The sequence below is a fragment of the Tachyglossus aculeatus genome, chromosome 20 (assembly GCF_015852505.1).
Source record: "Tachyglossus aculeatus isolate mTacAcu1 chromosome 20, mTacAcu1.pri, whole genome shotgun sequence".
Lineage (NCBI taxonomy): Eukaryota > Metazoa > Chordata > Mammalia > Monotremata > Tachyglossidae > Tachyglossus > Tachyglossus aculeatus.
In genome coordinates this window covers 21,549,264-21,572,964 of record NC_052085.1, presented here as the reverse complement: position 1 = coordinate 21,572,964, position 23,701 = coordinate 21,549,264, and the positions used below count along the sequence as shown (strand labels likewise).

Here is a 23,701-nt window from a genome sequence, read left to right as displayed (position 1 = left end):
TGACTTTGGGACAGTTGATTAACTTCTCTGTGCCTCAGTTACCTCATCTGTAAAATGGGAATTAAGACTGTGAGCCCTATGAGGGACAGTGACTGTGTCCAACCTGATTACCTTGTATTCACCCCAGCTCTTAGTATAGTGCCTAGCACACAGTGAGCACTTAATAAATACCTTAAAAAAACCTCCTGACTTCTCTACGCCTCAGTTACCGCATCTGTAAAATGGGGATCCAATACCTGTTTCCCCTCCTAGTCAGATTGTGAGCCCTGTTCGGGGCAGGGACTGGGTCTGACCTGCTTATCTTGTATTTCTCCAATGCTTAGAACACTGATTGACACATAATAAGGACTTACATATCACAGTTATTATTATTATTAATTATTGATTACTCTTTGCTCAATGAAAATAAAGCTAATGATAATGCAAGCAGAAAACTCAGCTTTAAAACCCCAATTTCAGCAGTCCTGGGGCCTCCTCTCATAGATGAAAGCATTAACCTTCTCCTTTTAAACTTCAGAGGCTTGTAAAGAATCAAAGACGTAAGCGGCTATGTAAAAAGGAAATTACTGCATAGAGACCATTTTAAAAGTACTAAAAGAGCTCCTAGGGTATATGTCTCTTCCCAAGCTGTCAGGAGAAAGGTTCATGGTCTTTTCAAGATTTTCTTTATAGCTCAAACTCAGAAGACTAGTCAATTAATAATCCTAGCTTTAAATTGATTTGTGTTTTCATGTAATTAGCCTAGTGGAAAGACAACAGGATTGGGATTCAGAAGATCTGGGCTCTACTGCCGGCTCCGCCATTTGCCTGGTGTATGACCTCAGTTTCCTCATCTCTAAAATGGGCATTAAATACGCTCTCCCTCTGCAACTTTGAATCCATTTAGAACAGGGTCTGTGTCTGACTTTATGATCTTGTATCTAATCCCCAGTCTTCGTAGAGAGTTTGACACGAATTAAGTGCTTAACAAATATAACGTTTATTACTATTAACTAGTTCTCCATGAGCAATCTATTTTTACTTAGATTTTTTTCTTTGCTCAGAACAATCTAGAATCTTATTTTAATTTGTTGGAGATGCCACAGGCATGTTAAATTCTTCCCAGTTCCCATCTCTCTTCTCTGATGTAATCTAAAATGCGGACAAAATAGTATGCTTATTGAGGACTCAATAGCTGTTTGTTTTTTTAAATGGTACTTGTTAAGTGCTTACTATGTTCCAGGCAATGTGCTAAGTGCTGGAGTACATACAAGCTAATCAGGTTGGCCACAAACTAAACCCCACTGGGGCTCACAGTGTTAATCCACATTTTACAGATGAGGTAACTGAGGCACAAAGAAGTTAAGTGATTTGCCCAAGGTCATACAACAGACACGTGGCAGAGTCAGGGTTAGAATGCAGGTTCTCTGATTCCCAGGCCACTGAGCCATGCTGCTTCCCTAAGCATAGTTTGAAATTACATCTAATTCTCAAAAATATTTCCAAATATCTGTGATTCCAAATCCATCCGTGCAAAATCAGGGACAGGGTCAGGATTCCCTATCTAGTTGAATCTTCCTTCAATAGTTTCATTTCCAGCCTTTAAAGATCGAATGGTGAGCTTTTCTGTGTGTTCCTATCTTAAACAAAGACATAATTATGTCTAAAAATGTGATCTGCTATTGAACCAACAGTCAAGCTCATTTGATTTCTACTCCAACTCTAGCATTTAATTTTCACTTTTCATCCTTTTGCCCATTTTGCATGTGTACCCTTTTTTTTGTGAATTTTGAGAACTTTTGGGTGGTGGGTTTCTGAGCGAAAACCTGATACCTGGTTCTGAGTGAAAACATGGTTAGGTTAGCTGGGCTGTCTGTAGAACAGAAGGTCAAATGCTGGGCGATTAGGGATCAGACTTGCTTTACTGATAGATTCCAAAAAAATCTGGGGCTCCCAAAACATAAGACCAAATCACACATAGCAATTATCCCAGTATTTTCCATTCCTTTATAAAAAATAATATTGGTTAAAATTTTGGTGAAGTGTACAAAAGCACTCTTCTAGATGCTTTAGTAGATGCAAGATAATCAGGTCAGACCCAGTTCCTGTTCCACATTAGGCTCATGGTCTAATAATAATAATAATGATGATGGTTAAGCGCTTACTATGCACAAAACACAGTTCGAAGCACTGGGGGGATATAAGATGATCAGGTTGTCCCACATGGGGTTCACAGTCTTAATCCCCAATTTACAGATGAGGGAACTGAGGCACAAAGCAGTTAAGTGACTTGCCCAAAGTCACACGGCTGACAATTGGCAGAGCCGGGATTTGAACCCCGGACCTCTGACTCCAAAACCCGGGCTCTTTCCACTGAGCCATGCGGGAGAACAGGTACTGAATCCCCATTTTACAGATGAGGACACTGAGGCACAGAGAATTTAAGAAACCCGTCCTGAGTCACATAGCAGGAGAAAGATGAGCCAGGGTTAGATCCCAGTCCACCTGAGAACCAGGCCTGTGCCCTTTTCACAGACCATGCTGTTGGCAGTCAGTCACCTTGTGCAATAGGGCAGATAACAACCCTCGTTACTTGTGAAGAAAGCAGAGGTTCACTTGCCTGGATTCCCCGCAACTCACCCCCTCATCCACAGCTCTACAAACTTCCCTCTGCATTTTATCGGGATTTTTTTGCCTCTTGTTCATCAAGAACATCCTATGTTGATATCTTCATTGGATCTACTCCTTTTAACCTGCCTGCTGCAAAAAGCAGTGTGCTTTCAAACTAAAGGCTTCCAGCTAAAGGCTTAATCCTCTTTCATCGCTTCGTTCACCTTTTGTAGCTCGATCATCCAACGATCCAGCTTTTTATGTTGGAAGGATCTTTCATTATTAGCTTCGGCGCTACTTTTCAAATGGTCTTCAGATGTCTGACTGGCTCACCTAATTCCCCAGCCGCTCCTGACCTAACGTCGCGTTTTGAAACAGACTTTGGATTTCTTGTACGTTTCTGGTTCTTTCGGTCACTCCCTTCAGGTTTCTCTTTTGATTTATATTATATCGTAGTCCCCCAGCCAAAAATGCTTTATTGCCTGTTGGGGTGGGTTTACATCCCTAGCAAGAGTTTTATGTTTAACTGTGTTGTATCAATCCCCTGTAGGGCTACCATATTTTCATTTTGAGTAACGGGGATAAAGTTTTTGTCCCAGCTCAGCTACTTATCTGCTGTGTGACCTTGGACAAGTCACTTCACTGCTCACCTCATCTGCAAAATGGGCCCCATGTGGGACAGGGACTGTGTCCAATCTGATTACCTTGACTCTACCCCAGCAGTTAGAATGGTGCCTGGTACAGAGTAAACACTTAAGAATTACCATTAAAAAAAAGCAAAACTTATTAGCAGAGCCTTGAGTGGTCAGAGCATTGAGAGAAAGGTGAGGAAGGATAGAGGAAGAATGGGAAAGAGAGAGGAAAGAAAGAGGGGAAGGAAAAAGAAACAAGATAACTCCCTCATGCTGCTCTTTCCTTTTCTCTTCCTCCGCTTTCTCCACCGCCACTTTTCCAGTCCATTTGGACACTAGAACTGGGTGTGAGTGAGGCCTGTGTGTAGGTGGTTCTGCTCACCCACCCAAATCTAAAACCCGCTCGCTTTATCTCCTAATGCCGAACTTCTCACTGTACCTCAATCTCATCTATCTCATGCAGACCCCTTGCCCACGCCTTCTCTGGACTGGAAGGTCCCTCACCCTCCATATCCAACAGACCTCACTCTCCCTACTCTTCAGAGTCATATTAAAATCTTACCTCTTCCAAGAGGGTTTCTCTGACTAACCTCTCATTTCTCCATCCTACTCGCCTTCCTTTCTGCATTACCTATGCATTTGGGTATACGAGTGAGGCTAAAGATCACAAATCATCAATCAATCAAATGTATTTATTGAGCCATTACTGCATGCAGAGCACTGTGCTAAGCATTTGGGAGAGTACAATATAACCAGGTTGGTAGACCCGTTTGCAGCCCAAATTGAGTTTATAGTCTAGAAGGGAAGACAGATATTAATATAAATATATTATGGAAATAGACATGTTGATTCATTCATTCAATCGTATTTATTGAGCACTTACTATGTGCAGAGAACTGTACTAAGTGCTTGGAAAGTGCAAGTTGGCAACATATAGAGACAGTCCCTACCCAACAACGGGCTCACAGTCTAGAAGGGGGAGACTGATGATTGATGATGATGTTGACATGCCTATCTCCATAATAAATAAGGGTTGTGGAGCCAAGGGAGAGGTGAATAAAGGGTGCGGATCCAAGTGGAAGGGTGATACAGACAGAAGTGGGAGAAGAGGGAATGAGATCCTAATCAGAGAAGGCCTCTTGGAGTAGATGTGCCTTCAATAAGGCTTTGAAGGTGGGCAGAGTGATCGTCTGTCGGATAGGAAGAGGGATTATGGAAAGATTACGGGAAGAGACAACTGGTGAATGGCAATGAATTGGGAGATGGTGAAAAAAGACTGAATAATGGTGGCTCAAGGACCAAAAATATGCACTTAAATAGCTATTCAGGGGCAATGTTTTTTCTATTTAGTGATTCAATGGGTAGGCTACCAAAGAAACTGGCAACAGATGGGAGTCTGAACAGAACATTAACTTGATTGTTGACTCAGTGTTGAAGGAAAAGGGCCTTGACTATCAGTGAGCCTGATAACTGAGCGGGATTGTATGCTGTCTTTTAAGACAAGGATGAGAGTGATTCGCCAACGAGAAAGGGTATCAGGAAGACTGAGAGAGTGCTACTGGTTTTAGACGATGTGGGAATCAATATCATGAATAAGTTGAAAAATGGGAAAAGACCAAAGGAATCTCTGAGAATCCTTAGACAGGTTTCTGACTCCAAGCTAAAATAGGAAGCGGGTAGGGATTTGGTTGTCTTTGCTTTTTTTTGTTTACTTCAGCTATGTACATTAAAGCATTCAAATGTATAGAACCAAAGTGCTTTTAAAGGAATTAATAGGAGATGTTTTAATAATATACTCACTTTCATCATCTATGGTATACTTTGAGTGCTTACTGTGTGCAGAACACTGTGTTAAGGGTTGGGAGAATACAATACAACAGAATTGGTAGTCACATTCCCTGTCCAAAATGAGCTTACAGTCTAGAGGAGGAGATGAACATTAATATAAATAAATGATTTATAATACACTTTATAGATGTGTACATAAATGCTGTATGTATCTATATACATATACACAAACATATTCATTTATATGTATACATACTGTTTTGCAGAAAGGAGATTGTTACAAATAATTTCACTTTTTCAGTTTATTTTTGTTATGAGTGTTCTTGAATTATTCTTTATAAATTAATCACAAGAGGAATAACACAGAAAACCATACAAAGGTAATGTGAATTATGAAATAATTTAAGTTTAATCAAAATTGAAATTGCATATTTAATGCCCATTTCCTCAGTGAAAGTAAATTTCATTAAGATTCAATAATAACTAATAAAAATGAACTACATTCAATGTTTGCTTTGGAAGTGTATTAAAAGTCCTTTCTTTTCTGTCCCTTATTTAGTCTACATGTCTAGCACAAGTGGTAGTATAAGAAAGGCTTCAAGAACAGCTTTTTTCTGGAACTGTGTCTTTCACTCGGGTCTCTATTTCCTGGATGCTTCTTATCTAGGGAAACTTCATTATTACACTTCATTTCTGTGGATACCCACTTTCATACTTTTGCTTGGTGAGATGTAGTGTGGCCTGGAGCCAGAGGACCTGAATTCTAACCCCGGTTCTGCCACTTGCCTACTGTGTGACTATGGGCAAGTCATTTAACTTCTCTGTGCCTCTGTAAAATGGGGATGAAGACTTGAGCCCCATGTGGGATAGGGACTGTGTCCAATCCGATTTGCTTGTATCCACCCCAGCGCTTAGAACAGTGCCTGGCACATAGTAAGCACTTAACAAATACCATTATTATTATTATCCGTGTTTTTTTACCCAGCTTTTATATAATTAGGCATTCCAGACTAACATTTGCACTTGGGAATCTCACAAAGACTTTGTTGACACTGCCCAGGGGAATCGTTGTTCATGGAAGTGAATTGATTGTCCTCAGCCAAACATGCAGCCATCTCATCTGCAACAAACATTGTGTCTGTGACAATCAATCAATCAATTGTATTTATTGAGTGCTTACTGTGTGCAGAGCACTGTACTAAGCGCTTGGGAAGTACAAGTTGGCTACATATAGAGACAGTCCTTACCCAACGGTGGTGACATTCTTCAATAATTAACTACAGTATATTTTATTATAAATTACTACCGAATATAGAAGTCAAGGTGCTCCATTTTTTATGGGGTTTTTAGCTCTTGTGTCAGGCACTGTTCTAAGCACTGGGGAGATAATAATAATTATTATTATTATTATTATCATATTTGTTAAGCTCTTACTAAGCACCAAGTACTATTCTAAGCGCTGGGGTAGATACAAGGTAATCAGGTTGTCCCATGTGGGACTCACGGTCTTAATCCCCATTTTATAGGTGAGGCGACTGTGGCACAGAGAATAATAATAATAATAATGATGGCATTTATTAAGCGCTAACTATGTGCAAAGCACTGTTTTAAGCGCTGGGGCAGATACAAAGTAATCAAGTTGTCCCACGTGGGGCTCTCAGAGAAGTTAAGTGGCTTGCCCAAAATCACACAGCAGATAAGTGGTGGAGCCAGGATTAGAACGCATGACTTCTGACTCCCAAGCCCGGCCTCTTTCCACTAAGCCACACTGCTTCTCCACGAGATACGAGCTATTCAGGTGGGACACAATCCCCATCCCAAATGGGACTCACAGTCTTCATCCCTATTTTATGAGATAACTGAGGCCCAGAGAAGTGAAATGACTTGCCTGAGGTCACACAGCAGAAAACTCCAGGTCTGTCTTATTCGCAGGCCTGTGTTCTATCCATTAGGCCACACTACGTCTCCATTTAATTAATGTTTCCAATCTCCACACATTGCTTAACCAGAAATAGAATTTAATGGTGATCCATGAAGCTAGAAAATTTGTAGCATTTCCTAGTCTACTCTTTGGCTCTAAGAGGAAGTTCTCCCTCACTTTAACATACATTTTGAATCATCTTTTTCGAGGAAAAGCTAGACTGTCACCTGCCTCTAGCTGCACAGGTAACCTATCCAAAAATGTAGCACATTCCTCAGGCTACTATAGTACCCATTGATCAGATATATCATTATTTCTACAGTAGCCATAATTAACAGTTTGCAACAGCATTTGCAAGTGAAATAGTAAACAGTAAAAGTAAGCAGTATGGTTCAGTGAATCTTAGAGTTGTTTTGGCACTAGTTCAGATTGAACCCTAAGCACTTGTTATTTAAAATCCAGGTGCTCTGCACACAATAAGCTCTCAATAAATATCACTGATTGATTGATGTCTTGGAACTGCTAAATTGACAAATATCATATTTGTTCAGCTACTTTGTTGTATTGTACTCTCCCAAGCACTTAGCACTGTGGGCTGCACATAAGTAGTGCTCAATAAATACCATTGATGATTATACTTAAAATGTATTTTTTTTAAAAGAAAAATGCAATTTGGCTTGATTAGCCATTTAAGAGAGTGGAAGATGGAAACTGTTCCTAATTTATTAAAACAATGATCCTTTGTTTCCCCTGAAGTCATTTAAAACAAGAGGAAAACATTTGGTTTATAGGATTAAGCTGGCTGCATCGCTAATTTATACCACAACAACAAATATCCATTTACTATAATGTGGAGTTAAACCATGACCGTTAGTGTTTTTAGAGGCTCGGGAAAACTACAGCTAACTTCATTAATTCCAAATTACTATGACATAAAATTTTTAGTGGTATGTAGTTTATACCTGTACTGGTAAGCCTGCTGTGGGCAGGAAACATGTCTACCAAATCTATTTTTCTGTACTTTCCCAAGGGCAGAATAAAGTGCTCTGCACACAGTAAGCACCCAATAAATACCTCTGATAATATTATTATTAAGTCATTTTACTTAAACATTTTATACATTGCTGTTTTAAACAGAGTACTAAAACAGAGTGCTAAAAATTGGGACAAATATCCATAATCCCATTTTTCCCCTTAAATGTATTTTATATACACCCAAGGGAGGGGAATTAAAGATGGCAGATTCGTCACTTCAGTCAGGTTGTTTTAATTCTCCTACACCATTGGTTGGGAGATAGCCTTGATCTGTTGCCCTAAAAAAGTTTAGTTGCTTAGCACAACTACTCATGGGTGGACTTTGAACAATCAATATAAAAGTAATTATTCCCCACATCAACTGTTGAAAGAGAGCAAAGAACTTTTTGTAGGCTGCCTGTTAGAAAACTGCAGGGAAGGGGTGTACAAAGCAAGAATTTGAACCAGGGCTAATTTAAGTATCTGGCTGTTTCTTTCTGCTTGTGCTGAGCCAAACACTGTTTCTACTAATCTTCAAAGTAATTAAACAATTATGGGCTGCTTTGATCCCAGCTCCACCAATTGTCAGCTGTGTGACTTTGGGCAAGTCACTTAACTTCTCTGTGCCTCAGTTACCTCATCTGTCAAATGGGGATCAAGACTGTGAGCCCCCCGTGGGACAACCTGATCATAACCATCCAGCACTGTAATAAGTGCTGGAGTAGATAAAAGCTAATCAGGTGGGGCACACGCTCACAGACTCACAGTCTTAATCCCCATTGTACAGATGAGGCAACGGAGGCACAGAGAGGTGAAGTAACTTGCCCAAGGTCATACAGCAGACAAGTGGCAGAGCTTGGATTAGAACCCAGGTCTTTCTGATTCCAGGCCCGTGCTCTATCCTCTAGGCCCTGCTACTTCTCCAACCACAGAGGCACTGTTTCCCCAGTGGTTCATAATTTACCTCTGAAAGGCTCCTTAGTCAGTAGTGATTTGTGTAGAAGTAAAATTGTACCTCAATTTTAGCCATCACTAAAAAACCATCAAATTCAAAGTGAACGAGGGAAAACAGGAAGGATGAGACCGAAGTTGCATTCTTAACTTGCCAAGTGGAGGTAAGGCCAGGCCCTTACCTTGATACCTACCATTACACAGATAATTACAACTGCCCTTTTCAGCCCCTCCAACACTGTTGACAGCTACCCACACTCCTTGGCAACTGCTGCTACTCCAGGTTTTCTATACATTCTACCCCCTTCCAAGGGACCCAAAAATAATATCCACGCCAGACCGCTTCCGATTAATGGTTCATTCAGCTCATCATCTACCAAGTGCTCACAGAATATTCAGAGGAAAAGAAGCAGGAGGTTATCCTCCTGTGTTTTCACCTTCAAGATAATGGATCTGCCCTCAAATATCCTTACATGGTCCACTAATAGCTAATTACAGACCTCTGCTCCACGATTGTTCCAAACCCTTCTCGACGCCACTGTTATTTTCTGTAGGCGTGACTTCCTATCATAACCAATGCCAAATGTCGTCCTCGTATTGAGAGAAAAAAAAAATCCATCGGCGGTATCTGTTGAGTGCTTACTGTGGGCAGAGCACTGTACGAAGTGCTTGGGAGAGTACAGTATAATAGAGCTGGTTGACATGTTCCCGGCTCTCAATAAGTTTACAGTCAAGGAGGTGAGACAGATATTAATATATAGAAATAAATTTTGGATATTTTACATTAAGCGCCATGGGGCTGAGGGTGGGGTGCAAATCCAAGTGCAAGGGTGATGCAAAAGGGAGCAGGAGAAGAGGAAATGAGGGGTTGATCAGGGCAGGCCTCTTGGAGGAGTTGGGCCTTCAATAAGGCTTTAAAGGTGGGGAGAGTGATTGTCAATCAGATATGTAGAGGGAGGGGGTTCCAGGACAGATGCAGGATTGTGGGGGAGAATTCTGCGGCGAGATAGACATGATCGAGGTGCAGGGATTAGGTTGGCATTAGAGGAACAGCTCAGTGGACGAGAACTACACTCCTTTTCCTTGCAGAGGTCCCAAGGAAGGGCCAAAACCCCTATTTTTTGTGGATACACTATGCTCAGACAAAATTAAAGTTCTTTGTTTTGAACTTACTAACTTCAAACTTTGAAGACTGCCCCCTGGTCCCAGTATTGCTACTCTCTTTTTGCCCAGAAGTTATTGTGATGCATTCCCAGAGCATTCAACTTATTCATTCGCTTATTGATTCCTGTATCCATGCATCCATCCTTATTCTTGCTATTCTATCTTATCTCTTGCTATTCCAATTGAATCTTTATCTTTCCTCCTCATTCTGCATTAATTGTAAATAATTTATGTCTGTGGCTTTTTTCTCAAACAGTAACCTAGTGGGCTATTACTAACTCCATGCTCACCCGGTGCCATTCTCAGCAACAAGTCGTTGCTTAATAAATAATACTGATTGATTACTGATAGATTCCTACAGAAGACAAGATTTAAGTTAGGGATAAGGAAGGAGATGAAGAGCTGTTACACCCTGGCATGAGTTGCCTAGGAAGAATACAGAATATCTTTACCACTTACCACATACTATTATTGTTATTTTTTTTATATTTACTAAGTACTTGTTTTATGTCTTTCCCTGTGCTAAGCACTGGAGTGGATATGACATCAGATTGGTCACAGCCCCTGCCCGACATGGGGCTCAAGGTCAGAGTAGGAAGGAAGACAGATTTTACAGATGAAGAAAATGAGGCACAGAGAAGGTAAGTGACTTACCCAAGTCCACAGAGCAGGCAGGTAGCAGAGCTGGGATTAGAATCAGATACCCAGACCTGTGCTCTTTCCACTAGGCCATGTTTCTCCTCATCAATACTATTGTCAATGTCATTATTAGTATGATTATGATTATTGTTATTATTATCATTATCATCATCTTTCTGATCCTGTGCAGTGTCTTTTTCAAAGCTGCCCCAGCTTTTCAAGAAAGAGTAGAGAGAGCATCAACTTGGCTCAGGAAGCAGTTTTCTAACAGCTGTACCTGGAATCACATACTATAGACCTGGATATCTCCTTTGGACTAGGCCTGCTCATTTTGATTCATCAACTACTCTGAGAATGGTGAATGGCCTACATGAATCCCAATCCCAGATCCCACAATTCCATATTCCCCTAAGGGAATACTTCTACATACCCTAAAGTCATTTGTGACACATGTCTCATTTCCTATTTCTCTGGTTCACTGACCTGTAATACCTTCAAAGTAACCTGAGTATTTTTTTTTCCTTATCTCCCTGTTTTATCCCCTCTAACCCTGTGGGTTCAAGTATTCCAAAGGTTTTTCCTGAATACGTTTGGTTTAGAATTTCTTCTTTCTTGCTCTGCTGGTGTCCTAAGAAATCTATACTCCTAAGGGAAAAAAAAATCAATATTTCACCCTCATCCCTCTCTTCTTGAAAATATGCACTTAGCCTATGAAGTACACTCAGTAGTTCCAATGTTTTTATGTGCCACCATTTTCATCCTTTCCCTTTCTGGGTATTATATTGATTACCATTATGTTAATATGTTAGCGCTCAATACAATTCTTAGACTTGAAAGAGCACTGATATCGACGCCGTGGTAAGCTTGAAGTAGGGAGCTGTGTTTGGAAATAATAGTGCTGCATTTGTGAACAGATTCAGAGCTTCTAATCCTAATAGAATGGAATCTTTATATTGAAGGCCACAGAAAATGAACATGGAAGACAACAAAGAGAAGTGAATTCTCACATATACTGAAATTAAATTAGATCCGTGCATCCCTGTCTGAGATAATGGTAAAATGGCCAATGTGAAGGTCAATGTCATGCCTTTATTAAGAAAGAGTAACCCCAAGAGCTCAAGTCAATGTTAATGATCTTTTCTATACTAAACTGGACACCCTCTCCAAGTTGTATGCCTCATTCTTTCATTCTATATTATTTCTGATTTAGCAACACATCCTCTGGTATGTTGATTAAACCTTATCGGTAATTCAGTACTCTATTGCATTCTGTGCATTCCCTGCTGAATAATTCCCTGAGGATGGATAAAGCCCATCATCCCTGGACCAAGACAGGACTACCCATGGGAAACGGGAGACGATCAGGTGGTGACCCAACATCTTACCTCTGTTCAAATCATGAAGGGAGGATGGAGGGTGGAAAAGTGGGAGTAGGGAAGCAACATGGCCTAGTGGAAAGAGAATGTGCCTAAGGGTGAGAGGACCTGGGTTTTAATCCCGGCTCTGCCAATCACTTGCTGTGTGATCTCGGGCAAGTTACTTCACTTCTCTGTGATTCAGTTTCCTCAACTGTAAAGTGGGGATTCAATACCTGTTCTCCCTCCTACTAAGACTGTGAGCCCCAGGTGGAACAGGGACTTTGTCCAACTTGAACAACTTGCAGTTATCCCAGCTCTTAGAACACTGCTTTAAAAAATAATAACAATTATGGTACTTGTTAAGCACTTACTACGTACCAAGCACTGTTCTGAGCTCCGGGGTAGACACAAGGTAATTATTAATTGTATTTACTGAGTGCTTACTTTGTGCAAAGCATGGACCTAGTCAAGTTGGACACAGACCCTGTCCTACTTGGGGCTCACTTCCTTAATCCCCATTTTACAGATGTGGTACCTGAGGCCTAGAGAAGTGAAGTGACTTGCCCAAGGTCACACAGCAGACATGTGGCAGCAATGGGATTTGAACCCATGCCCTCTGATTCCTAGGCCCAGGATCTTTCCACCAGGCCATGCTGCTTCCCATAAACAAAGTAAACACTTAACAAATATAATAATAATAATAACAATAGCATTTATTAAGCGCTTACTATGTGCAAAGCACTGTTCTAAGCACTGGATAATAATAATGATGGCATTTGTAAAATGCTTACTATGTGCAGAGCACTGTTCTAAGTGCTAGGGAGGCTACAAGGTGATCAGGTTGTCCCACGGGGGGGCTCACAGTCAATCCCCATTTTACAGATGAGGTAACTGAGGCACAGAGAAGTTAAGTGACTTGCCCAAAGTCACACAGCTGACAGTTGGTGGAGCCATGATTTGAACCCATGACCACTGACTCCAAAGCCTGTGCTCTTTCCACTGAACCATGCTGTGTTGTTACCGATATCAAAAACAAAACAAATAAATAAATGAGGAAAGGAGTGTTAGTGGTGATCTCCTCAAAATACATGCCCCTCTCGTTCTCGGAGCTCACTTGGAAACTGTCCAAAGTCTGAGCTGCCATCTTGTCTCCTCTTTCCCTGAGGAGATTCCCGAGATCTAAATCTGGATAATGAGGTACTGTGCCTTTCCTGAAGACTTTTTTTCCCCATAACATGCAAATCATGACAAGATCACATTGAGGGAAAGAATGGAATTGATTTTAGGCACAGTTCAATATCTGGGACAATGGCAGTGTGACTATTACTTATGAACTCAACTCCTTCCCATTTAGAAACGCAGAGAAACTAAAGGAGTTATCTTGGCACCAATTCAAATTCCGTAACTGAACTTGAGCATTGTGGTAACAAGGAGAATAAGGATTTGCAGACAAAATGGAGCAAGAGAAACAGTGTGGCCTAGTGGATAGAGTGTGGGTCTGGGAATCAGAAGGACCTGGGTTCTAATCCTGGCTCCGCCACATGTCTGCTGTGTGACCTTCACTTCAAGTCACTTCACTTCTCTGTGCCTCAGTTCTCTCATCTGCAAAATTGAGATTAAGACTGTGAGCCCCATGTGGGATAGAGACTGTGTCCAACCTGATGATCTCGTATTTAGCCCAGTGCTTAGAACAAGGTTGCGCAGCAAGCAGTTGGCACTGCCAGGATTAGAACCCAGGTGTCTCTGACTCCCAGGATCATGCTTTCTCCAGTGGGCCATGCTGCTTCTCCCTGGACGATGTTATTTCTCTAGTTTTCCCTAACCATCCTTCTCATCCTCCAGCACCTCATCAGAAAACAATCTGCCACTCAACAGGCCTACTGACGGTGTGACCATTCCTCTAGTTTTCCTCAGCATCGTCCAATTGTCACTTTTCTGCCCCTTATCTGGACCAGACTTTGTGAATGATGTGCATATAGCTATAATTCTATTTATTCTAACAGTTTGGACACCTGTCTACATGTTTTCTTTTGTTGCCTGTCTCCCCCTTCTAGACTGTGAGCCCGTTGTTGGGTAGGGACCGTCTCTATATGTTGCCGACTTGTACTTTCCAAGCGATTAGTACAGTGATCTGCACACAGTAAGCACTCAATAAATACAACTGAATGAATGAATCAGAGGTGTGGGGTGAGGGTCACCAAAGGTAAGGGGCGGGGGGGAGGGCGGGTGTCCAGTATTCCCGGGTGTGGTTAAGGCTCATTAGGAATCATGTCTCCTGATGTTAGTCAACTCTCTTAGGTGCTTAATAAAGTGTTTTGCACAGAGTAAATGCTCAGTAAAAAGGATGGATTAATTGGCTGGACTTAAGACAAACCAGCGATGAATTAATGAAGATCTTAGAAGAGGCAGTGGTGAAAGAATGAGGGAAAAACTGTAAGGTCATTGGTTCGGTAACTCCTTTAAGACAATCACTGAGTGGGGAATAAACAGCTGACACAGAAAATTTAAAGGCTATATATAGCCCTTAGTACATTATAATACTATATCTATACATTATACTGACGTATGTGTTCATAACATATAATAATATTCACTACAATGTAGAGTGTATTCTACATACATTTTGCACACACACATATATCTATCTATATATTATACCCACATGTGTGTTTGTGTGTATTAGTTGTTTAGCGCTTACCACGTGCCAGGCACTCTACTATGCTCTGGGCTAGATATAAGCTAATCAGGTTGGACACAGTCCCCGTCCCACACAGGGCTCACAGTCTTTATCCCCAGTGTACAGCTGAGGTAACCGAGGCACAGAGAAGTGAAGTGACTTACCCAAGGTCACCCAGCAGACAAGTGGTAGAGCAGGGTTTAGAACCCAGGTCCTTCTATCTCCCCTGCTCATGCTGTATCCACTAGGCCAAGCTGCTTCTCAAAATATATGAATATTTTTTTCTGAATTCAAATAATACCCCAAAATTACCTCAAAGTCTATGTTGAGTTGTTCAATAGAAATGATTAAGAATTCTATCTCCTATCAGAAAACGTTTAAAGAGAGGAGGTGATCCAATTCCTCAGGCATGTACTTTTCATTTTTTAATTATGAAATCACCAGGAGGTAACAGTTATGGTACTGCACACAGGCCTTTAATGAATCAGAAAGCAACGCTGGAGCAATTCCAGAGTTTACTGTCAAAGCAGTAGATTTAATTTGTGGAGCTGTGTTTTTACAAATACATATGGACGATTAAAGTATTCCAAATATGTAATGTGTGTATCATCCTAGTTCAGTAACAATAGAGACTCAAAAGCTCGCCTATTTTGTAATCTTGAATTTAATCAATTCATTTCTCTTGCTTAATGCAGCAATTCGTAGGAATTAACTAGGAGCTTTTTAAATCCTCATTGATTCAAGCGCTTGTTAAAATGGAAAATGGAAATGCCAATCCTTATTGTACTTTGGTTCCAGGTGGCCTATATTTTGTTTGGATTTCGACTGTTGGGGACATCAAAGCCTGGTAGGCCAAAAGTACAAGAAATTAGATCAGTAGGCAGTGTCCTGAGCAATTAGATAAACAGAAGCTAGAAAACCACAAAGCTTTATGTCACTGGTGCTGATATCTGTCTTCCAAGGAGGCTGACCATATCACTTGTGTGGAAAACCAAGACCTCAGGATGCCATCCTAGGAATATGTACCCTTTGTTTCTGTTAGTTGTTTTTATGGTATTTGTTAAGACTTTACATTGCGCCAGGCACTATACTAAGCGCTAAGGTAGATACAAGCTAATCGGGTTAGACACAGTACCTGTCCCACATCGGACTCACAGTCTTAATCTCCATTTTACAGAGGAGATAACAGGTACAGAGAAGGTAAGTGTCTTGCCCGAGGTCACACAGGAGACAAGTGGAAACCAAGGTTAGGAAGGGAGAGGACACGGAAAAGGAGGGATTTAAGGGCTAAGATTCCCCAGCATTCTGGGATTTCCATTCTTCATATTCCCAGATGCTGGGAGGCTTTAGCTGAAAACGTGCAGGCCTAAGCAGTTCCCTGCTTCCTTGGAGTTTGGAAGTAGCAGGGACTTCCCTTGAATCAATTCGAGTCCCGGGGTGGCCCAAACCAATCAGTGTTATTTATTGAACACTTACTGTGTGCAACATACTGTGCTATTCATTCATCCAATCACATTTATTGAGCACTTACTGTGCACAGAGCACTGTACTAAGTGCTTGGGAGAGTACAATACAGCAACAGACACATTCCCTGCCCACAATGAGCTCACAGTCTAGGCACTTAATAATTATAATAATCATTATTATTTTTATCACGGTACTTGTTAAGCACTTACTATGTGCCAAGCACTGTTCTAAGCACTGGGGAAGATACAAGTTAACCAGGTTGGACACAGTCCCTGTCCCACATGGGGTTCACAGTCTTAATCAGCATTTTACAGATGAGGTAACTGAGGTCCAGAGAAATGAAGTGACTTGCCCAAGGTCACACAGTCGACATGTGGCAAAGCTGGGACTAGAACTCGGGTCCTTCTGACTCCCAAGCCCACGCTTTATCAACTAGGCCAGGCTGTTTCTCCAGCAGCATGGCTTAGCAGCAGGCATTTGGGAGAGTACAGAGCAATAATCAATTAATCAATCAAGGTATTTATGGACTACTTACTGTGCGCAGGGCACTGTACTAGAGCAGCGTGGTTCAGTAGAAAGAGCCCGGGCTTGGGAGTCAGAAGTCATTGGTTCTAATCCCGGTTCTGCCACTTATCATCATCATCAATTGTATTTATTGAGTGCTTACTGTGTGCACAGCACTGTACTAAGCGCTTGGGAAGTACAAGTTGGCGACATATAGAGACAGTCCCTACCCAACAGTGGGCTGGGCAAGTCACTTCACTTCTCTGTGCTTCATTTACCTCATCTGTAAAATGGGGATGAAGACTGTGAGCCCCATGTGGGACAACCTGATTACCTTGTATCCCCCAGCACTTAGAACAGTGCATTGCACATATTAAGCACTTAACAAATGCCATCATTATTATTATTACTAAAAGCTTCCTAATAATAATAATGATAATCGTGGTATTTGTTAAGCGCTTACTCTGTGTCAGGCACTGTATTAAGCTCTGGGGTGGAAACAAGTGAATCAGGTTGGACACAGTCCCTGTCCTACATGGAGTTCACAGGCTTAATAAGCATTTTACAGATGAGGTAACAGGCACAGACAAGTGAAACCAATTGTCCAAGTTTCCACAGCAGACAAATAGCGGAGCTGGGATTAGAACCTATGCGCTCTCCACTAGACCACGCTACTTTGGGAAAGTACAGTATAACAGAGTTGGTAAACATGTTTCCTGTCCTCCAGGAGCTTGCAGTCTAGAGGGAGAGATGGACATCAATATAAATGAAGAAATCACGGGTATGCATGGAAGGGCTGTGGGGCTGCAGGAGGGTTGAAAAAGGGAAGCAAATCCAAGAGCAAGGGTGACACAGAAGGGGGTGGGAGAAGAGGAAATGAGGGGTGAGTAAGGTTAAGCCTCTTGGAAGAGATGTGCCTTCAATAAGGCATTTAGTAGATAGGATCCCTGTCCTCAGAAAGTCTACAGTTACAGTGGAGGAGCTTACAGTTTAAAGTAGAATAATTTTCCCTCATCAATGCTCTCCAGCCACACCATCGCTCACACACACAGAGACACACACATGTGCCCACTAAAGTTTTCACACCAGGATTTCTCTGTTATTTGAGAGCCAATCCATTTGAGTTAGGCAAGCAATTGAAGCACAGAACACTGTACTAAGAGCCTGGGAAAGTGCCCCAGTGAAGTTGCAGTCTAGAGATGCCACTCAATGATTGACTGACTTTGCAGGAGGCGACTTTGAGGAGGGATTAGAAAATGGCCTTTCCCAAATTGTATTTCCCTCATTAGCTGGCCAGAACACATGCTATTTATTGAGTTTCTGATTGATCGTTACTGGGAAACTACAAATTAAACAGGCTTTAAATCATTCTCTTGTCCTAATTCCTATGCAGCCCATTCGAAATGGGTGGTATAATAATGATGGCATTTATTAAGTGCTTACTATGTGCAAAGCACAGTTCTAAGCGCTGGGGTGGTATGTTCACAGCTGCTGAATCCAGGCTATTTCTCTCTGTGTTTTTAGATTGATCACCTTGTAACCTCCCCAGCACTTAGAACAGTGCTCTGCACAAAGCGCTTAATAAGTGCCATCATCATTATTATTATTATAACCGAGTAGAGGCCACTCAGCTTATTAAATGGTGAAAGAGTAGTCTCTGGGAGATTAGAAATAGCAAGCAAGAAAACGATTCAGGATGCAGAATTATTTCCTACCACAGTTGCTGAGCAGTTAGTCAAACAAGGAACCAAAGAAAATCTAAAAGAGAAGAAAAAGTCAAAATAGATTTTGCACACTCAATCATGCTCTAAGGCCAGTGACTTAGTTGTGCTTGCAATGCCTCAGGACTCCATGGGTGATCTTTAATAAAGATCTTTCCATAAGTGCATTATTATGGAAAAGTTATACAAAAGAAGAGGAAAAAAATTTAAGTGAGAAGAATAATGTGTTACAGAAGGGAAACATCATTTTATTGTTACTAGTAGTAGTAGTAATCATAATATTAATGGTATCTGTTAAGCACTTACTATGTGCCAACTACTGTACTAAGCACTGGAGTATATAGAGAATAATCAGATCCCGCATGGGGCTCACTGTCTAGGAGAGAAGACAGATATCAAATCGCCATTTGGCAAATGAGCAAACTGGGGCACAGAGAAGTTCAATAACTTGCCCCAGTCACACAGCAGATAAGTGGTAGAGCTGGGATTAGAACCTAGGTCCCCTGACTCCTGGGCCTCTGCTCTTTCCACTAAGCCATACTGCTTCTCATATTGTACTTTTCTCAATCAGTCAGTAGTATTGAGCACTTAGTACAGAGCACTGTACTAAGCATTCAGGAGAGTACAGTACAATTGGTAGTCACTGTCTCTACCTTAAAGGAGCTTACAGTCTCTTACTTTTCTCAATCAGTCAGTAGTACTGAGCACATAGTGCATAGCACTGTACTAAGCATTCAGAAGAGTACAGTACAATTGGTAGTCAATCTTCAAGGAGGTTACAGTCTCACTTGTGTAAAAACTGCAGGTGATATTTATTTCTAGCCCCCTAAAGGAAACCAATTTGCTGGACAAAGGACAGTCACCTTTCCACTGCCACAGAATTTCAAAAAACATCAATTATCAAAGTAATAATAATGTTGGTATTTGTTAAGTGCTTACTACGTGCCAAGCACTATTCTAAGCACTGGGGTAGATACAAGGTCATCAGGTTGTCCCACGTGGGGCTTACAGTCTTCATCCCCATTTTACAGATGAGGTAACTGAGGCACAGAGATGTTAAGTCATTTGCCCAAGGCCACACAGCTGACAAGTGGCAAAGTTGGGATTACAACCCACGACCTCTGAATCCCAAGTCCGGGCTCTTTCAGAACTATTGTGTTACATGGTTTTGCAGACACCTTCATATATGCCTTAATCATTTACTGAGTCTTTGTGATCTCTTTTGTAACGCTAAAGAAGTGTTGCATAAATTAAAATCTTATAGCTTTTCCAAACAACATTAGTCAAGATCCAAAATTCGATCTGGCTCCAGGCCATCCGGGTAACTAATGGGCTTGAACTAATGGACGGAGTTGTGCTGAAAACATAAAAGAAGCGAGAAAAGGGAAGAGCGCACAATAATTTGAGGTTAAAAGGGAAAGCACATTTTGTTTCTTTATTCCATGACTGCTCTGGTTCGCTCTGCTTAGAATTAAAAAGCGTGAAAACTCCGCACGACAGTGTTATTCTTCATCAACTACTCAGACTTATGTAAGTGTAAATATATTTAGAAATCGGGTCTTGTGGTACAGACATCGGCATCTATATTTCTGCATTCCCTTAAGCAAAACAAATCTATTACCTAACCGCCACCTTGGTGGAGTGGAGAAGACATCGTGTTCTTTGGTACGCTTTGCTTGAGAGATTGTTCTGGGATTTAGGTTTATAATCATTTTCAATCATCCACCCTTTCTCCTTGTTCAAGATTATTATTCTGTTTTCTTTACTCAGGAAAGGCTATTCCGGAATTATGAATTAATATGTTAATTAAGAGCATAAAACATTTTAAGGATGCACAAACAGTAATGGGGTTTGAAATTAAAAGTAGCTTTAGGACACTGTTGTAACAAAAGGACCATTTCAAAATTATTAGCATCAGGCCCAAAGGACCAGTAGTAAGCACAGCTGAAGCCACAGTACAGAAAATAAGCTAGCAGCCATTAGAAACTGTGCTGTACTCCAGCGATCTCAGCTGTGCTGAGCAAATGCTGCTTTACGCTGCAAATGCTAACATAGAAAGTAGAGGTAGAGTGTGTTATATTTTGTTATTTTACTCATCTTTACAGACCTCATAGCTGAAAACATATGAAATGATTCCTTATCAACATCAAACTCAGAAATTTTATGTATTAAATCGCAATTGCCCAAGGGAGCTACATTGCCTATGTGAGAGGGGATTTCTCTGGGATGTTTATCTCTTGAAGGATCCAAAGTAAGTTTCCATCGCGTATTTCAGAACAAGAAAATTCCCGAACACATAGTGACTACTGAGGATGTGTAGGCTTCGTCAGTCAGTCAGTTATTGAGTGCTTACTGTGTGCAGGAACACTGTATTAAGCACCTGGGGAAGTACAAGGGAATGTGTCCATTTACTGTTGTATTGTACTCTACCAAGTGCTTAGTGCAGTGCTCTGCACATAGTAAGCACTCAAATATGACTGAACGAATGCATGCAATATAATGGACACATTCCCCACCCACAACGAACTTACAGTGTAGAGGACTAGCAATACAGTCTAGCGTCTAGTTTACTAAAAATAGATAGTGGAAATAGAGTATAAGGACAGTGATCAGAGGTATAGTGGGGATGAGGTGTACATCTGTGAATCACACAAAACCACTTTTGTCTGCACATTCCCTTCCCTAAAAAACCAAAAAAATCAGTACATTCAGGCCCTTTATTCTTCAAAACGATAAATGCATTCTCAGACCTTCCAAAAGAAGGATTTTGGCGAGAGTATTAGCTCCCCAAACCTGCACTGGGGGAATCTGCCAACAAGAAAGAGCTTTATGTAACCTAGCCAGGGACCTCCCACCCCCTGTCCCTTGGTGACCACAATGTCACGAGCAAGGAGGCGATGCGAATTGACAAGGAGTACGCTCCTTCACAGAACGCACAGCACTTCCATCTCTGTACCCTGATAGCTCAGAGAAACGAAGCTAGGCCAGTGAGCAGTGAAATGGAAAGACATGCAGGCTTTCACTCTCCTCCTGCCAGCACCCGTGCTTCGTCATCTGAGGAACATGTCATCAGAACAACCCCCAGGAAAGCCCAAGGTGACTGTATTTGCAGCTTACTGACTGAGAAAGAAGGGAAGACCTTATTTCGCCTGAGTGCTGTGTATTCTTTCAAGTCACCAGGGTAATTTTTAGTGCATTGTTTTGGGGAGCTACTAGCTGTATTTTAAGAACCAGAAAGCGTTAACGCATTTCCACAGAGAAATGTCTTTTCTTCTCATCTCCGGGATTGAGCTCACTGTCAGTGACCAAAGGAGTTTTGAAAGCTATAATTCAGGTATTTATATTAATGTCTGTCTCCCTCTTTAGATTGGGAGCTCATGGTGGGCAAGGAATGTGTCTGTTATATTGCTCTATTGTGCTCTCCCAAGTGCCTAGGACAGTGATCTTCACACAGTAAATGCTCCATAAATATGACTGACTGACTGACAAGTCCATGATCATGTGCCAATTATAGTCCTGATTTCTGTCTCATAATTGAGTTGCGTTAGGTAGTGATCCCTAAACGCCTCTTCTGTCCTCATTGGACCAAGAGAGCCTTTACAGTGCTCTGTGGTCACACTTAACAAGTACCAAACCTCATTATTATTATTATTATTAATCAGCATGTTTTAGAAATACTGTTGTAAAATGACCCACCCTTTTGAAAATGTAAATTTGTAACTTAGTTTCACAAGGTAAGCCCAATTAATATAATGTTCTTTCAAGTAGTATTCTTTCAAATCTGACCATTTGGTATTAGATGGAAAACCTTTTCCGCCCCTAAAGAATAACTTGTATCCAAATGATCATTAAAGTGATGCAGGAACAGCTCAGTGAGGTCATAATCTAATTTTTCAGACACCATAATTCAGTATGAGGAAAGAAAATTTTAAACTGTGGGACCGGTGACTAAATCAGGTGGGAAGAACAAACTGATTAAAAAGGAAAAAACTCTTAATTAGGTACAAACGTCTCAGCAGTCAGCAATCATGAGAAAGGAAATGCTGGAAAAGCACTTGACATTTAAATGTCAGTTTAATCAAATTATGCTATTTTTAATGTGACAGAGGGTAATGGGATCTCTAATTGTTTAAAGCCTTTTCTCCTTCTTAAATGACAAAAAATGGAGATATTTAGAAGGCTTTAGCTGGTATTTTGGGATTACTTTCTTGGAAGAACGATTCTGTGAATTTCATTTTTCAGGATCACTCTGCGTTTAGGATGAGGATGTATCCTTTTTTATCCTTCATATGGGTAAACCTCGGTGATTTAGTTAATTAAAACTTGGACTTGATTAGTGTGGTAGTTGATTTCTAAGGAGAAATCAATTGGTTGGTTTGGACCCCAAAATGTTCAGTTAGCACTTACTACAATGCTTTGCACACAGTAAGTGCTCAATAAATATCACTGAATGAATAATCATTTTATATCTACCTATATCCATGCCTGGCTAGTTCACTTTGGGTACTCTCATTTCTGCCATCTAAATTATGTCTTATTGATCTCCTTAATGTGGTTTCTCTCCTTAACTCACTCTCACTTTTTTTTGTGGTAATTGTTAAGCACTTACTCCGTGCCAGGCACTGTACTAAGCACTGGGGTGGATACAAGCAATTGGAGTTGGACACAGTCCCTGTTCCTTATGGGGCTCACAGTATTAATCCCCATTTTACAGATGAGGTAACTAAGGTAGAAAGAAGTGACTTGCCCAAGGTCACATAGGAGGCAAGTGTCGGATCTGGAATTAGAACCCAGGTCCTTCTGATTCCTAGGCCTATCCATTACACCACTCTGCTTCCCATTTCAGTTGATCCCACTACCATCTTCCCTGTCCCAGAAGCCCAGCTTTGGGGCGTCCCCTTCACCCTCACCGCCCCCAAGCTCCTCACAGTTTTTCAGCATTTACATTCACTGAAATATTAACTTGATTCTTTCCCGACATTTTCCATATTCACCCCTTCCTCTCCACCCAAACAGTTACCCCACTGGTCCAAACTATTGTCGTATCAAGGTTAGTCTGTGCATTCAATCAATTGAGGGTATTTATTGAGCAATTACTATGTGCAGAGCACTGTACTAGGTGCTTGGGAGAGTACAGTGCAGTAAAGATGGTACTCTTCCAAGCGCTTAGTACAGTACTGTACTCTCCCAAGCACTTAGTAGAGTGCAGTGGAGATGGTAGACAAGTTCCCTGCCCATCCTCACTGTTTTTTCTGTCTCCAACCTCTCCCATTCAG

General features: G+C 41.2%; 1 protein-coding gene across 9 annotated transcripts in view; it reads left to right on the top strand.

Moving 5' to 3' along the window:
* GRIA4 (glutamate ionotropic receptor AMPA type subunit 4) overlaps positions 1–23,701 on the top strand; it is a 254,375-nt gene that overhangs the window by 57,485 nt on the left and 173,189 nt on the right. Inside the window, exon 1 of one of the 9 annotated variants that reach the window (XM_038762191.1) lies at positions 21,526–21,759. The exons of the other annotated variants lie outside the window; for them this stretch is intronic. Coding sequence (XP_038618119.1) covers positions 21,687–21,759 — 73 coding nt within the window. The 5' untranslated portion in view covers positions 21,526–21,686. Of the gene's footprint in view, positions 1–21,525; positions 21,760–23,701 lie in introns of those variants that run through there. 9 annotated transcript variants of the gene reach the window in all.